Source organism: Cajanus cajan, chromosome 1, assembly GCF_000230855.2.
Source record: "Cajanus cajan strain Asha chromosome 1, NIPB_CcT2T_4, whole genome shotgun sequence".
Taxonomy (NCBI): Eukaryota; Viridiplantae; Streptophyta; class Magnoliopsida; order Fabales; family Fabaceae; genus Cajanus; species Cajanus cajan.
In genome coordinates, this window is record NC_138517.1 from 22,354,188 (window position 1) to 22,371,405 (window position 17,218).

Below are 17,218 nucleotides of genomic sequence, written 5' to 3' on the forward strand. Positions count from 1 at the left end.
TAGACCCCTAAAATTGTCCGGGTCGGAAATAAGACTCGAAGACTCTCGAAGATCAAAGGAAAGTCACCCGGAAGGACTCCTGGAAGACCCTAGGATGACAATCTGTAGGTTTAGAGGTCTTAGAGTAGCAAAAAAATAAGAAAGTGGAGGGAATGAAGCCCAATACGGCCTCCCAGAAGTTCAATACGGCCGTATTGAAGTTTCTGAACTTCAATACGGCTGCATTGAACTCAATGCGGCTGCACTGAACTTCAATACGGCCGTATTGAGGTTTTTGAACTCAATACGGCTGCACTGAACTTCAATACGGCCGTATTGAGGTTTTTGAACTTCAATACGGCCGTATTGAATTCAATACGGCCGTATTGTAGTTCAAAACTTCAATACGGACCGTATTGACCCTCATAAACCGTATTGAGCCTCTTCCCTATAAATATGACGTCAATGGGACGTCATTCTACACTTTTGGACTGAGTTTTAACCCTCTTCTTGAGTATTCTGGGTTTTTTTTGAGCAGTGCTCTGCCTAGAAATCACTCGGAGAGTTGATCCGACGAAGTTTTTGAGTTCTGAGCATTTTGCTTGAGTCTCAAACTAAGTCGAAGGGAAATCCATTAGATTTCCAAGTCAAAAATTATTTTTTAGGAGGGAGCGAGCGGTCTTGTAGAGGGAGGGAACGCCAAAACGCTTCCCAATTTCTGTCAAGATATATAAGAAAGCACGCTTCAAAGGTTTATCTCTTTAAAATCCCTTCTTTTACCGCTTTCTGTGTGTACATATTTAAACTGTCATCATGTAGATAGTTAATTCATAATTGCTTAGAATAAATAGGGGTAATTTAGTAATTTCGCGCTATTATTTTTAAATAATCTGTCATAGGGAACCCGAAAGGGGCGCTGTGGGGTGCTAACACCTTCCCCACGCGTAACCGACTCCCTTACCCGACTCTGGTTGTAATGGCCGAAGTCGATTTTTGAATCGATTGCCTTAAAACTTCTTTTTCCAATGTTTTGAGTAAAACATTGGTGGCGACTCCATGAACCCTTCCTTTTTATGAAAACCGCTAATCCATGGAGGGTCCCGCTTGGGATTAACATGGATTGGTGAGCCTTTTAATAAAATTGCTCGTTTGACGAGGTCTCAGTTTGAGAATAAGTCATTCTAGCAATCCATATTTTTAAACAAATAAAAGAGTCCAACCATCCTTCGCGAATGCCGAAAGCCCGTTTCGGGCCGGTGGCGACACTAATTACCTCTGAATCTTATCATTTTGGCAGATTTCTAAAGATGTTTTTTGTACAAAAGAAATTAATTGACCATAACTCAGATGGTCATAGGGGATAATATTATCAGGTGTTAAAGCCCTAATTTTATCCCTAACTTTGTCGCCTAAAGATCTAGGAAGACCGGCTAAAAATTTTTCTTTCCAAAAGGGTTGTTGACTATCTTCTCTGGTGAAAACTCTAGTGATGAAAGTATCCTTATACCACTTGAAGTCTCCTAAGGTTTTACACTTGAGGTTGGACAAAAAGTTCAGCAGATCTATCTTTCCATAAAGACGGATCTCCTATAAAATGTTGGGCTATGGTGAAAACTAAGGTATTCACAGCATCTGGAATGGCCTCTCCATTATGGAAGATTGGTTCGCCATTATCATCAATTTTGACAGCTGAAAAGATTCCTAATTTTTGTGCTTTAGTGAGATAATGATCCCACTAACCTTTAAGTTGCCATGTAAATCCTGATACTATAATATTAGCTACAGTTTCCTCAAAACTTTCGTGGGCTGTTTGGTAGGCAGTACAAACCATGGTCATATGTTGTAACATATGCATGATATTATATTCAGATTTTCCATCAATATTCCATTCGTAAACGCTGTTGGCATTGAAGCTACTATTATTAAGATCCCTATCTTCTATGGCCAAATCTAAGGCTGTAGAGGGATAAGGTTTAGTTAGACCTTTCCATTATTTTATGGAGGTGGTCATAATTGGATTAACCTGAAGAGATGGAGGATTGCTAGAATCAGAATCCTGATCCGATCCTTGGTTTAGAACACCTACAGTTCTTGTGGCCATCCTCATTTTAGGTCTAAAAGAGGCTTCTTCAGTAACTTGGGGAGTATCAGGGATGGTGGTAGCTTTAAGCAAATTATTAATTTTATTTAATAATTCACTAGCATCAGAATCAATATTGGATTTTGCCTTAGCCTTTTGCAAAGTCTGTTTTGCCTTTTGACTAAGCTTGAAAGGTTGAAATAGTGGTTTTTCTAAATGTTTTGAACTTGTAGCTTGGATAGATGGTGGCTGGCTTGATTCAGGTTTTTGGACAGCTAATTTGTCACCTAAAATCTGGAGGTACTTGTTTGTGTAATTTACCTATTCCATAAGACTTTTAATGTCTTTAGAGGTCAAATTTTCATCAACATCCTTGGTCTTAAAGGGTGCTGCCAGCACAGGATTGTTCCTGTCATCCCGAATTTGAAGGAGTTGATATTGGGTCTTGGGAGGAAGTTCAGATTGGATTTTTTCTCCATCTTTGAGGTGCCAAACAGTAACCAAATTTGTATAATGTTGTCCTATAAGGTCATGTTTGAAGGGATAATCTATGTTTTTCTTAATGGTATAAGCATGGAACCAATCAAGAAATGGTATATTGAGTTTAACACTATTGAGGAAATTATAGTAAATCTCCTGAATCTCAATTCACTTGAAACCTTGATAATTTTTCAAAAACCAAGATCTTTGGGGTTGGTTTTCCTCCAAAGAAAATTCTTTTCGGAGGGTTTCCTTATCAATTTTGAATTCAGATTGTATCCTAATGATCATTAAGGGAAGAGTAAGTTGGAGATTGGATAGACTTTTGGTCATCCTCCTCATTGTATTGGTAAATGGCTCTTGGGATGGCTGAATTTGTTTCTATTCCTCGAAGGTCAGTATTAGGAATAATTATTCTAGGAATAGCAGTTGTATTGGATTGTGATGCTACAGGAAAAGATCTTCTGGTAGAAGTGTATTCAGATCTCGTAGCTTCGATTCTTGAGAAAAAGGAATTTCTCCTATCAAAAATAATCTCTATCTTTCCTGATTTAGACTGCCTAATTTCTTGGAATTCAGGTGTTTATCTAGGTAAGGTAGGGGTTGCTCTTTCTAATTGCCACGAGATTGGAAGTTCTACCTCATCCCACTTTATGAGTTTAGGGACGGCCACATTTGCTTTTGTCATGTCAGTAACAAACAGGATAGTTTCCCTATCATTTGTTTTGAGCAGAACTCTTGAATTACAAGTGTTCATGACTTTGTATTGGATTCTATACAGAAGGGCTGCAGGGATAGATCCTTCTTTCATATTTAATCCATGTAATCTAATATTTAAAAATAATGAATCTAAGACATTCCTATCTAAAAGACTCACTGTTTTATTCAGGAAACAATTAAAGTACACAGGACCATGTCCTAGACTTGTTTTTACGGTTCCTATAAGGGAATCCTGAAAATCATTGTGCCTAATATCTCTAAGACACATTAAGATTGAAGCATTTAGTCCTTCCCTGATTAAGGGTTTAACAACTACTTGAACACAACCTATATGGAGGTATTTATACTTCCTAGCATGCTCAGCAACAGATTGTTTTGTAAGAAGGTGGAACTCCTCACCAGCTTGTGGGTTAAGAGGTATATTGTTTTCTGCAGTCTTAATTATGTGATCAGAACTGCGGACATGTTTGGTTTCATCTGGGATGTATAACTCATCCAGGGGTATTTTGGGAATTTCCTAATTATCAATGGCTTGGTTGATATCTTCAAAGCAAACTTCTTTTTCAAAGATATTGTTTTTGGGGAAACAATATCAGGGAAGGACTAAATGATGACTCCGCATTATAAACTCTAAACCCTAAACCCTAAACCTTAAACATATATATATTATCTTGATGTAAATGCCCTGAAAAATTGTGTAACTAAAGTAACATGCATTAAAGGTTGATATTTTATGAAGAGTATCATTAAATGACGCTAAAAATAATTGAATTTGTTTATATTTGAGAACCAAATTAAAGTATTTGTTTTTTTTTTCATAAAAATGTTTTTTTTTTCAGAGACGTATATGCTTAAGTACTATTAGAGAGAACAACATATAAAAATCAAAAATAATTTTATCATATTGGGTCAAACATATAGAAATCAAACATGATTGTTTACAAAATTGGAATATTTATACTCAATTTATTAACGCTAAAAATCAACTCGTTGATGTATTTAAAAAACTTCTCCTAAAGATAAACTTATTCATATTTGAGATTATCTTGGTATGAAGTTTATAAAAGATTGAATACTTAATTATTCGGATGTATTAGCAGTCATTAGACATTCATGTTTTGCTTAAAGCATGCATCCAAACACATGTTCATGTTTTCCAAAAAAAAAATTGTTCTTTAAAGTTATTTCTTTAATTGAAATACACCAATAATGTAAATATTTTATTCTTTAAAATTATTTATTTAATTTAAATACACCAATAATGTAAATATTTTTTTTTACATTTTCATCATGATCATTTTTTATTATAATGTTAATTAGTAAATAATCCTTGCAAATGCACGGATTGTTATTGGTTTGAGTATTATTTTCTTTATATCCTATAAAATAAGTATTTATATAAAACATTTATGTTTAATGAGAACAAAAGAATATTATTCTTTGTCTACCTTATCAAAATTGAAAAATCTTAAGTAGGTATAGTGGAGGGGAGGATCAAAAGGACAAAATTAAAATTGTGCATGAATATTCAACATGGATGAAACAACTGCATATAGTAAATAAGGTTTATCCAAAAAAAAATTCTTTGTGGTCAAACTTCGATCCTACATGAACATATTTAATCCTATTTTAAAAAAATAAAATAAAAACTTATCAAAATATGTGACAATAAATACTATTTCTAACAATATCTCCCACTAATAAAAGAATTATGGAAAATTATAAAATCAAGAGAAGGATTCATTAAATAAAATCTATGACTTACATTTTTTTATAATTTTTAATAAATTTTAATTAATAAAAAATACGTTAAATAGTGTCCTCTAACATTTTTCTTTGAAAAACTACAATAGATTTACTTTTATTAATTGAGAATGCATGAAAACTAAACTGAAAAGAAAAATAAAACTTTATCAACCTCTTTATTTTTCATTTGTACTTTTTTGAATGATTTTTGTAATAAATAATATGTACACTAACATTTTAAATAATGTTTGCATTATTATTCAGTTACAAATTATTTCATACGATAAAGTTATTAACTTTTATAGTGATTATCTTAGTGTAGAGTGTAAAAGTGCATATTGTTTTGCACTTTTTTTCAGTTTGCCTAAATATTTATTTATTATTATATAAAGCATTTCATATTTACAAGTATGAATCTTTAGTTATTTAATGCTTATTTTACACGGCTACACAGACTAACTTAGGTAGCAAGATAAGTAGTGATCATTAGGGTTAGTCTAATGGTTGGGTAGGAAGGGGTTGGGATAGTTAGAAACATGAAGACTTAGGTTCAATTCTCATTGCGATCATCTTTATAATCTTTCTTATCTTAAAAAAAAAAGGTAGCAAGATGAGTAAACTACATTTTATATGAATTATATTAATAATAATTATAATGATGATAATAAAATTTTAAATTTAAAATATTACACACATATATATATATAATTTTAACTCTTATTATTAGATTAATTTTAATTGTTAATAAACTATCATTTGTAACACACTATATCATATTAGTTTCTAAATTAAGAATTTTAAAATTTTCTTAAATTTTTCAATGGTTTTATTTAAGTCTTTAAACTTAAGTTACACTTTTATTTTGGTCCTTAAACACACATTGATATTATTATTTAAGTAATACATTTTTTAATTTTTTATTTAGGTGATTGGTGGATTATACTTTTTTTAAGAATTTATTTAAAATTTTCTTAATTTCAAAATAATATTGTGACATGTAATATTGCAAGTTTTAGAGTTGATGTTTTTAAGTAATTTATGTGTTGTTATGATGTTTTGTGTTGAGTGACTTTGAGATCCGAGAATGTCTTATGAATTTATGTGATTTTAAGAATTTCTCTAGACAAACGTCCAAATTGATTTTGAGGGACAAGGTTTATCAGGTTTCTATTCGGGGTACTACCTCATAAGTTCAAGTTCTTATAATTTTAGAGAAAGAAAATTCTAGAGATAGACCACGGTCTATGGACTCTTTCTCCCTTGAATATGCTTTTCTATGAAAATTCTTCTCTTTCTTAGCTGATTTTAGGTTGTTTGTTGTGATTTAGGTTGTGAAAATCTTTAATCTAAATCATGAAGTGTGTAAAACCTCATTTTCCTCCTCTTTTACCTTGGTTCCATGCTACCTCGAGGTACGTAAGGGAAGTTGGAATTCTTGTGTTAATGGATTTGTTGAGTTGTTAATTGGATTATGAGTTGAATGTTGTTAGAATCTCTGAGATTCATAGCTTTAGGGATTGATTTTGATGTGGGTTGCATGTTGAAATTTGAGGTTTTGGTGTTCTTGATGAAAAGTTAAGAAATTGATGATTTCCTTGAGGTGTTGTTGATGCACGTTTCTTTTCCTTTGATATTTGAGTTGCATGTTGTTATAATTAAAATATTTTGAGGTTGTATGCATGGATTATTGCATAAGTAGAGAAATTTTGGAGATTGGGCGATATTCATAGTTGTTGGGATGTTCTTCATATATGTAGAAATTTATGGGTTGGTAAGCCTAAGCATAGGTTTTCACTCTTAGTGTAAGAACTCGGGTGTGCCTTTAGAAAACTGAGGCTAAGCGTGAGTTTCATACTTAGTGTAAGAAAATGAAAATTTCTTATATAACTCTTCGAAAACCTAATGCTTAGTGTGAGATTTCACACTCAACATGAAAAATAAGTCAACTATTTTCTTTTTTAATTGAGTTGGTTGCTTACTTGATGAATAAGTTATATGTTGAACATTTGTTGTTTGAGTTGTTTTATTGCTAAATGATGATGAATAAGTTGTATGGATGATGTGTATGATAATAAAATATATATGTTGAAAGTTAATATGTTGTATGCTGATGATCATGTTGTGAGTTGCTAATTGAAAGTTGGGTTGAGTTGTGTAGGTCGTGTTGCTGTGTAGTTGAGATGATGAATGCTGATAATGCTTTAGTCATGGTGTTGAAAGTTGAACTTTGTTGATCAACTTAAGACTAAAGGAGAAAATGCTTTTAAAAGTTACATATTCCATTGTGTGTATATCGTGTTGTGGTACTCCGAGAATCCAATTTATTGAAAACCCTTCTTAGAAAGTTGACCCTTGAAGAGGATAACTGAATCTTCTCTAGGACCTTAGTTGGTACCGTATGTGGGTTAGGTTGAACCATATGTGTATAAATTGACCAAGTAAGTAAAGTACAAATTTGGGAACTTAGTTCCTAATTGAGTATCAGAAAGGTATAATATTTGGAGGTAATCGGTGGACTAATCCTATAGTAGGCTTAGTTAAGCTAGCTAATACCATGGTAGGCTCATACTTAGCTATTCTATCCCGATAATAGTACTAGACTTTCTTGTTTAAGTGGCAACATTTGAGAAACCAAGTTGTTGTGTTTTGGATTGATATTGTTGATCTAGCAAGTCAAAAAGATCACATTGTATTGTTGGTTCGGTAGGATCAAACCACTTAAAATATTCACCTTGTATTGTAAGGAGATCTCCTAGTAGAAATGCATGATGTCACATATAGTTGTTGCATTGTGCTTATGATGTGTTGTTTAAACCATTGTTCATATGTAATATTTATCTACAATGAACCATGTTTAGGCGTTGAATTATGAGACAATGTGTGCTGCTTGTGTTGACCTTGGGTTACTATATACTAAGTTGGTTGTGTTGTGATATTATATGTTAATAGTGTTGGAGTTGATATTGTTGACTCTAAGAGGTGATGAAGTACTATATTGTTTATAAATTATTTTCTGTATGTTGACTTTTGAGTTATAGCTTACCTTTGCGTGTTTCCATGTGGTTTGGACTCTAATAATTATACATGATATGAGAACAGAGCAGGGATAAGTTTCACAGGAAGTTGTTTTGGAGGCTAGTTTGGGATTAGCAATGCTGATGTTTTGTGATACCTTAGAGTAACTAGTTGGTAGTAAGGGTTGTTTGACCGACAACTTAAGTTGTACAATTTACTTTTATTAGATTATTGCATTTATATCATAGATGTTTATATAGTTATTTTTTTTTATTTCATATGTATGATAATAGTACATGTCTAGATATCAGTAAACTTATAATTTTAAGTTATTAGTTATTATCTGCATAAGAACAATGACAGATTGTTACATGACTTCGATGAATAAAATGGTGATTAATTCTAAATTAGTATTTTAGTCATTATAATATACATATTAAATATTAATTATATGCAACTAAAAATTATAATAAACTATATATAAATAAATATTATATTTGAAATTTGTATAAATATATATTTTAAAATATATAAATTACATTTTAAATTTATGACAACTAATTTATACTATGATATAAAATTATTTTAATTATTGATAATTTTTTTAATATTAAGATTTAATTATAAATAATTATAATAAATAAAAATTAAATTAAATAATAAATTAAAAAATATTAAAAGCATCATGATTTTAAAACTTAAAAGTACTTCTATTAAAAAATCATAAAAATGTTATTATCTAATATAACCTTTTATGTTTAATAATTTTTTAATAATTATTAATACAAAATATTCGCTCTATTTATGACTACTATTAGTCGGGTGAACATCACTTTCACTTTTTATATTTAATTTATAACAATATAAAAGCGATTTATCACTTTTGTATACAAATTTTAATATATTTTATTCTTTATTTATTATGATAATTGTACCATTCTTTTTTTTAATGAATGATAACTCAATAATTTTATTTAAGTAATTTAAATAAAAAATATTTTCTAAAAATAAAGTGCAATATAACCAATTTTCACGTCCCACGTCTCACAATACTAACAAGTCACAAAGTATGTTTTTTTTATTGATACGTATATAATAAGCTTAAATATGTTTTTAGTCTCTCAAATTTAGGATAATTTTATTTTTAGTCACTCAAATTTAAAATTGTTATTTTTAGTCCTTGTAATTTCAAAAAATTTTATTTTAATTTTTATATTCAAATTTTGTTAAGAAATTTATCAAATATTATTGCATAAAATCTACTTATTAATATTCCTATTAGTAAAAATATCACATTAAATCTAATTAATATTACATAACTGTCTTAATTAGTTACTTTTAAATATATTATTGATGATCTAAGAGACTAAAATAATAATTTTAAAATTATAGAAACTAAAAATAATAATTTTAAATTTGAAGAACAAAAAATAAATTTATCTTAAATTTAAAAGATTAAAAAGATATTTAAGGTTGTAGAATTATTGATTTTGTTTCTATTTTTATGTATTATAAAACCTCAGTAATTATAAAGTGCACACGTTGCGAGGAAACGAGGAATACAATAAAAATAAATTAAACTACTCTGAAGACTGAATTTAAATAAGAGACGGAACAAAATCATTCACCATCCGGTGGCCGAACGCTGAAGCAGAGAAAACAAAACAAAAAATCGATACTCTTCAGAAATTTTCAGAGATAAAAATATTCTAAGATGAGGTTCGCCTTTTCAACATATGCATTTTTATTTCTTAGCAACTGTTCGTCTTCTGATCACATGGTTCAACACAGAACTTTAGAGTACACCCATACTGATACTGTGTTTATCTCTTTGCTTTCGCGAATTTTAGTATTTTTTTAATTTGGATAAATTTCTTAGTACTTTGTTGTTGTGGATTTATTACTACTTCATGTTCTCCGTTTTTTTTTTGTCTGTTAAGGTTTTAGATAAAATTAATTAGGGTTATAGCATTTAAATTTTCCTTGAAATAATAATTTTGTTATATACTGATATTGTTTCTTGATCTTTATACGGTTTGTTACATATAGGTTATTTCGTAGCCTTTTTTTAAATTTTTTTTCACCTTTCTTCTTTTAAATAGGGTTTAGGTTATTGCTACTTGCTCCTTATTTTATTTTATTTTTTTCTTATTTCATTGTTAAATTGGGATCACTCTGAGTTGGTTTTTCTTTGCTATTAGTGAGAAATAGAGTAAGCAGCTAGCTCGATTTTATTTTATTTTTCATTTTGTTGCTATTCAAATTCGGAACCGTCTCTGTTGTGGTGCCCTGTTCATCCATGATCTCTATGACAAGATTATATTTGGTGTCTGAAATGTAGTTTCATTCTTAAACATATCTGTCACTTAATGATCATGGATGCAAATCATGCAATTGATGGGGATCTCCTGACATCTATTATCATGTATCTGGAATGACTCATTTTAGCTGTCTGGTGTATGGATTAATAAAACATTTTTCATATGATTTAAGCTTCCACGTGAAAAGAAAGAAATCAATGTTTTATTGAGGAACATTTAATGAAGGAAAATTTGTTTTGTAGGTAAAAGTTTCAGGTAGTAAATAAATTGTTTTAGTATTGATATCTAAGTTTGGTGGTCTGAAACGTATTCTATCAAAGTGTTTATATTTTAAATTAATTGAAGCCAAGAAATTGCATGGAAGTAGGTCAGTAATTAATTCCTTTCTTTTTTTTCACTTTTTTTTTTTTTTTTTTTTTAAATTTGTTGGGTAGATATTTGATGGGTTATCTTCTAATTTTTAGATACTTTTAGATTAATCATTTGCATGTAGATGAAGAATTAGAAAATAAAATTTCTGAATTTGGTAATAACTAATAACAATCGCATCCTTTTAGGTTTGATAAACCACATGGATCGCTCAATGCTAATGAGCTTTATCAAGAACCAAAATGATTGTTTCCCACTTTTTCTTAATGTTTCATTGGTCTTTCATTACCGCATTTAAGACTCAATTTGATGAATTTATTAACTTAACATGGGCTTTTCCACTTCAATAAGAACTTATGAAGCATGTTAATCCTGTATGGATGAGTACTTAAAAGAGATTTTGAAACCCAAATAAGTTATTTTGGGTTCATTTCACAAGCTAGAATTTAAAGTCAACGAATCCAAGCCTTTATGAAAATTTGACGCAGAATTAGATGTTTTCATAACAATTGATGGCTAACTGAATTGTCAAAACTCCAAACTTGCATAAGTGCTTCTCAAGGTATAGCTTATTTTACATGCTCTATTTGAATTAGTGCATATATTTAAACTTGGATATAATCAGTTTATTTTGCATCCAAAAACACTTTTCTTATTTGGGCTTCTGTTAATCTTCTTCTCACATCACCAAACACTTATTGGAAAGTCTACCATTATCTATTCCTCAAAAGTGCTTCTCTAACTTTCTCCTGATATATTTGATTATAATGCAGCCGCCATCCTCCTGTCAAATGGGCCCAGAGGTCTGATGTACTCTACATAACAGTTGAGTTGCCTGATGCCCAGGATGTTAAGCTCAAACTGGAGCCAGAAGGAAAATTTTATTTCTCTGCAACTGCTGGTGCAGAGAAGATTCCTTATGAAGTTGACATTGATCTGTTTGACAAGATTGATGTAAATGTAAGAGCAGCCAGCTGATGGTTTGTTAACCAAATCTTTTCCATATATCTTGTAATTGGTGTGTTACTATGTCTTCTCAGAATAGCAAAGCCAGTGCTGGTTCAAGAAATATCTGCTACTTTGTGAAAAAGGCTGAGAGCAAGTGGTGGGACAGATTGTTGAAGCAGGGAGGGAAGACTCCAATCTTCCTGAAAGTGGATTGGGATAAATGGGTTGATGAAGATGAGGAGCAAGAGCAAGATAATAAACGTTAGTGATTTTAAAAAATATTCTGAATTTAAGGTTTCATTTCCATTATTTCGTCTCATTTCCATTTTTCCTTTTCAGCTACATCTGAGATGGACTTTGGTGACATTGATTTTTCTGTAAGTACCATAGCTCAAACAATATAGTTTTACATTGGTGTTTGTTAATGTGGAACTCTCGAGTCTTGACCATAAATTCATTTTCTATGCAGAAGTTGAACATGGGAGGGGGTGAAGGATTGAATTTTGATGCTGCAAGCAATGATGATGGTGAGTATATCCAAATTTTGTCCATGCATGATATAAATGGGATAGAGCATGATCAATTTTTTCTTTTCTCATATATTTGGTTTAATTATCCCCTTGATCTTTATAGTTTCATAAACTTTACTTTTTAATCTTTATTGTTAAAAATGTCTTATTTTAATCTCTACACATACTTTTTTTTTACTTCATGTCGTTTATTGTTATAAGAACTAAATGATAAAGTTTATGAAACTATAAGTTTGTAAAAAAGAACAAAAAGGCATGTATCTGTATACTATTATCTTCTATAGTATTAATAAAAGGGATGTCTTTTTCCTGAACACTTTTGTTTTCTACCATTTTGCCGCTGAAATTTCTAAAGCCTCTCCTTTAAGATTTTTGTTTAGTTTCTTTCTTTTCTACTTTCCCGTGATTTTTTTAAGCTTTTCACATTTTCTAATTAACTACTCAACCTTTCATACACTCTAATTGTTAATGGCTCACTCATACAATTTCAATTACTTTTATCATTTATTTTTTTAACAAAATACACGGAGGCGTAAAGTGTCTTTTTATGCTAGTAGGGACTAAAATGAAATGAAATAGGTCAAGTTTTTGAAACTATAAGGAGAAATTGAGTAAAAGGGTAATTTAACCTTTATATTTCAATCCCTTTATGAACGAGTGTTCATTTTGCTCTAGATGTAGTTTACTAGTTTCTTGGTCTTTTTGTTCAGATGATGAGAGTGACACAGACGATGAAGTTACAGCAGAAGCATCATCTAGTAATGAACTAGTAGATATAAATGACCCGGGGGGCAGAGATCCAAGTGATGCACCTGATGCTAAAGCATAGAAGAATTAAGAATCGTGAACCGAAACACAGCCTTGACTGTGCAAGAAAAATCGATTCCTGAAAGCTTGCTTACAGAAAACCTTCGCAGGGTTAACTGGTGGTTCGGTGCTGTCGTGTTCAGTTATTTTCAGCTATGTGACCCGGGATTTTTGACAAGCTAGACATATATGCGTTGGCCATACATAATACTGTTTAAGAATGTTGTCTTTGTTTCTCTTAGAATGCAGTGAACAATGAGTTATGAGATCTATACTTTTCTGTGAAATTACCCTTGCTCTGAGCAATGACAAACTTACATGTAATGTTCATTTTAGCATGTGTTTGGAGCAGTTGGACGTGAACTAAACATGAAACAGCCACTTACAAAAGAATGCAAAACAGGTTTGGTTATAATTTCGGGATGATTATTTAACCAGCGTTGGTTTTAAGTCTTTAATATGATTTTAGTTTCAATAAAATTGTCAATATTTTGTTTTGAACATTTAATTTTTCTATTGTTGTGGTTTTTTGTCTTAAATATTTTTAAAAAATTTTAAAAAATAGTATTTAACGTGTAATTAGATATATTATGTCACGTGTTAGGACATTGCTAAATGATTATGTAAATTATTTTAAAACAAATTTATAAGGATTATAATTGCGATTTTATAAAAAATAATACAGAAATAAAATAAAATGAATTGTAGGCATTAATGTATACTCAATTCTTGTTTTTAATGCCAAATTATATACTTTTCAATTAAATAACTAACATTAAATTATAAGCAATGAATTCAAGTAAAATTTGAAACTAGCTTAAAATGTTGTATATTTGGGAAAGTAAAACATAATACATAAAATAATATCAATGCATACGTACTTCATAGGTAAATTTTATTAACAGGTTTTATATTTTTTCGGAGGGTTAGTTTCATATTTTTTCAGATGCAGAGACATCCTTGTGTCTAACCGTCTAGTATTTTAAAACTGAATTTCTCATCAAATCAGTGAGAATATTAGATTAGTGGATCGGATGGGTGAGTTACTAATTGAATTGAATTGTTATAATTAATATAATATTAATAAAATAACTAAATTATAGATTATTGGATCAGTAAATTAAATATAACTTTATATTTAAAATATATTATATAAATTATTAAATTTAATTGTATAATAACAAACAATAATACATGTTAAAGAGCATGCATAACTGATTGAACTCTCGGCTTGAATAGATAACCTGACTGAGTCCCGGTCGGATCGGTTCGACCGTCACTACGAGCTAAGTTTTAAAACAATGGTCTTATCTCACATCTTAAAGAGCATTTAAAAAAATCTCAATGTGTAACGTAGCAAGTTGTTTCAAAAGGTCCAAAAGTTCAGTATAGGTGATTCAGTAGTCCAGAACGGGCCATTCCCAAACTGGAAACGGGTTGTTCTAAACTATGACCTATAAAACATAGTTGAGAACGGGCCGTTCTGGAGGGAGGACGGGCCGTTCCAAACACTAAAACGGGCCATTTTGGAGGGAGTACGGGCCATTCTAGATGGAGAACGGGTCGTTCTGGATGAGTCCCAGAACAGGCCATTCTGATTTCAGAACGGGCCATTCTGCATGTGATTTTTTTAACGTGATGAAGGGGTGCAAAACGGGTCGTTCCAGATTCGGAACAGGCCGTTCTGACCATTCCGGAACTTCTATAAATAGGGATTGTGTGGTTAAGGAGAAAGTTAAGTATTTAGAGAGAAGGACTTTGGGTCTGTGAGCTCTTTTCTCTCCCAAATTTTTCTGTATGATTCCTTTTCTCCTCTACATCACTAATGCCTTCTGTCTTTTCTTGAAATTCAGATTAAGAAGCTTACTTTGGGAGGATTGAAGTTCCAGGTTGAGCTTCGGAAGGAAATTCTACTTTTTCTCAGTTATTGGCTATTTTGAGTCAATCTTCAGGTGAGAGAAGCTAGAATGCTTGTTGTTTAGGTTGCATGTGAGTTTAGAAACTCAATTGATGCATGAATGTTGAGAATCCATAAATGGATTGAAGAAAATCTCATTTTTGGGGTTTTGAGAAAAATGAGGATTTTGATGATTTTGATGCATAAGTTGGATGCATGTGAGATCTAAGTTTATTTAAGTTGTATGGAGCCTATGCATTGTGTTTTTGTGTTTGCATGTGACTGGATTTGTTGGTTTGGATGAGAGTTTTTGAACTCTCTGACTGGGATTTAGGCCAGGCGCAGGTTGAGCTCGCCGAGCGTGGAAGAGCTTAGAGTTCTCGGGTTGGTGTTAGACCAGGCGCGAGCTGACTGCGCCGAGCATGAATATGTTTATAAATAATTGATTTTAATTTATGCTTATGCATGTTTAAAGTTGAAGTTTTAGATCATGTATGTATGATATATGATGTATGGTGAGGTGTGATTCATATGTATGCTTTGTGATGATATGTATGAATGTGTGAATATGATATGACATGTGTATATGTTCATATGGGTATGTTTATTGATCATGATGGTGGGTAGACCATGTATGATGTATGATGCATTATTGCATGTGATGTCTTATGATATGTGTATGATTGTTGATTATGATGGTGGGCAAACCATGTATGATGTTTGATGCATAATTGCATGTGATGCCTTATGGCATGAGTCTAGCCTAGGACTTGAGGAGAGAAAAAATATTTTCAAACGGGAAGAACTCACATAGAGTCTCTTGAGAGTGGTGCTTGGATAGGCCACTAATATATGAGAGTGGTGCTCAGGTAGGCCACTGGATTTAGGAGAGTGGTGCTCAGATAGGCCACTAGGTTGGGTGAGTCTCCTCTAAGTCCTTAGCTAGTTTTGGAGCGGGGTATGAGGTCGAGGGTTATTCCCTTAACTAAGTACTCGGGAAGGTGAGTGGATCCTTGCCGATAGTCGGTGGGCGAACTCCACAATTGACTTGGTTATGCATGCCAAGGTCGTGGTAAGCCCGTACCCAGCTGTGCTATACCTGATGGTGGATCTGGACTTCCAATTGTGTAAGTGACATCATCCGAGTAAACCCGAGTAAGGATTATATCCTGTTTAGCTGTGACCGAGCGGGCGCATTGGGTGTGAAAACGGTTGGGGTAGTTTCGGTAGGATGGAATGTCACTTATACAGCTCTGTTGTTAGGGAGATCTCCTAGTTGTATGTGTGACGACGCATTAGATGATTGATATGCATTGATATCTATCATGAGATGCATTTATTGCATGATTATTAATATGATGAAGTGTGGTGTTTGACTTCATGATTGGTGGATTGTATTTTATGCATGAGTAGTATTGGATAGAGTGTATGGTGTGACTCTATGAATATGATTGATAGTTAGATGATTGTGTAGTATAGATTATTGTTCTATACTTGTATGATTAATTTTTGAACTCTAGCTTACCCTTCTGTTTCCATGTGGATGGACTGCGATGATCATATCTTGTATGGGAGCAGGTCAGGGCTAGCTTGGAGTTGGGGTGACCGCTGCGAGACGGGGAGTTTGATCCTCGTGTTAGAGTTACCATTTTGGGTAACGGTTTCATCTGTGCTTGACCGGCACTAGAGTCATATTATTTTTGGGATGACTGTATATATATGGTGTTCTATTTTACAACCAGAAACTTAGTTATTTTCATTCTTATTTATACCTGTATGTATGAGTTATCCAACTTAATATTTCTCTTAGTTCACTAGTAGTAGTGCGATTCCACTAAGTGTAGAAATCATGGCGGGTCGTTACACAATCTGTGTAAAGAGGAAAAATTAAATAGGTCATTATATATATATATATATATATATATATATATATATATATATATATAGTTAAGAGATTAAATGATTTCAAAAGTAATTTTTGGTAAAGTTATTTTAGTCAATAACTCATTGAGTATATTGATTTTTAACAATTTAATCGTTAAATTAAAAATTCTTAATACATACATCAAATATATAAATTTTAAAAAATTTAAAAATTATTTGATACTTCGTTTCATTAATTTAAATTAACGAATAAAAAAGGGAAGCATTTTATATGTTGATTTGAGTATATATATGTATGTATGTATATGTATATGCATATGCATATATATATATATATATATATATATATATATATATATATATATATAAGGGTTATAATAATATCAACATAATTTTTACTAAGTATTACACCACTCAATAACTTTATATTAAATGTGAATTT

At 31.4% G+C, this 17,218-nt stretch overlaps 1 protein-coding gene across 2 annotated transcripts; it reads left to right on the forward strand.

Annotated features, from left to right (window-relative positions):
- The first annotated feature begins 9,579 nt into the window (after positions 1-9,579).
- On the forward strand, positions 9,580-13,410 carry LOC109805462 (co-chaperone protein p23-1). Of its 2 annotated transcripts, none has more exons than XM_020367543.3 (6): positions 9,580-9,739; positions 11,484-11,670; positions 11,751-11,919; positions 11,998-12,035; positions 12,128-12,185; positions 12,899-13,410. In XM_020367543.3, exons 1-6 carry the CDS (start codon positions 9,735-9,737, stop codon positions 13,015-13,017), a joined length of 576 nt encoding a protein of 191 aa, XP_020223132.1. In that variant the 5' UTR covers positions 9,580-9,734; the 3' UTR covers positions 13,018-13,410. The 2 variants fall into 2 exon arrangements, with proteins under 2 accessions (XP_020223132.1, XP_020223131.1); XM_020367542.3 differs by lacking the exon at positions 9,580-9,739 and adding an exon at positions 9,783-9,820.
- The last annotated feature ends 3,808 nt before the right edge of the window (positions 13,411-17,218 follow it).

What these genes read in the sequence shown, in the direction of transcription:
- LOC109805462 (XM_020367542.3), top strand. Translation starts at nt 9,798, where the DNA reads ATGGTTCAACACAGAACTTTAGA. An exon ending in GCAAGAGCAAGATAATAAAC is followed by an intron (nt 11,920 to 11,997) that starts GTTAGTGATTTT and finishes TTTCCTTTTCAG; the next exon opens with CTACATCTGAGATGGACTTT. An exon ending in TTGGTGACATTGATTTTTCT is followed by an intron (nt 12,036 to 12,127) that starts GTAAGTACCATA and finishes TTTTCTATGCAG; the next exon opens with AAGTTGAACATGGGAGGGGG.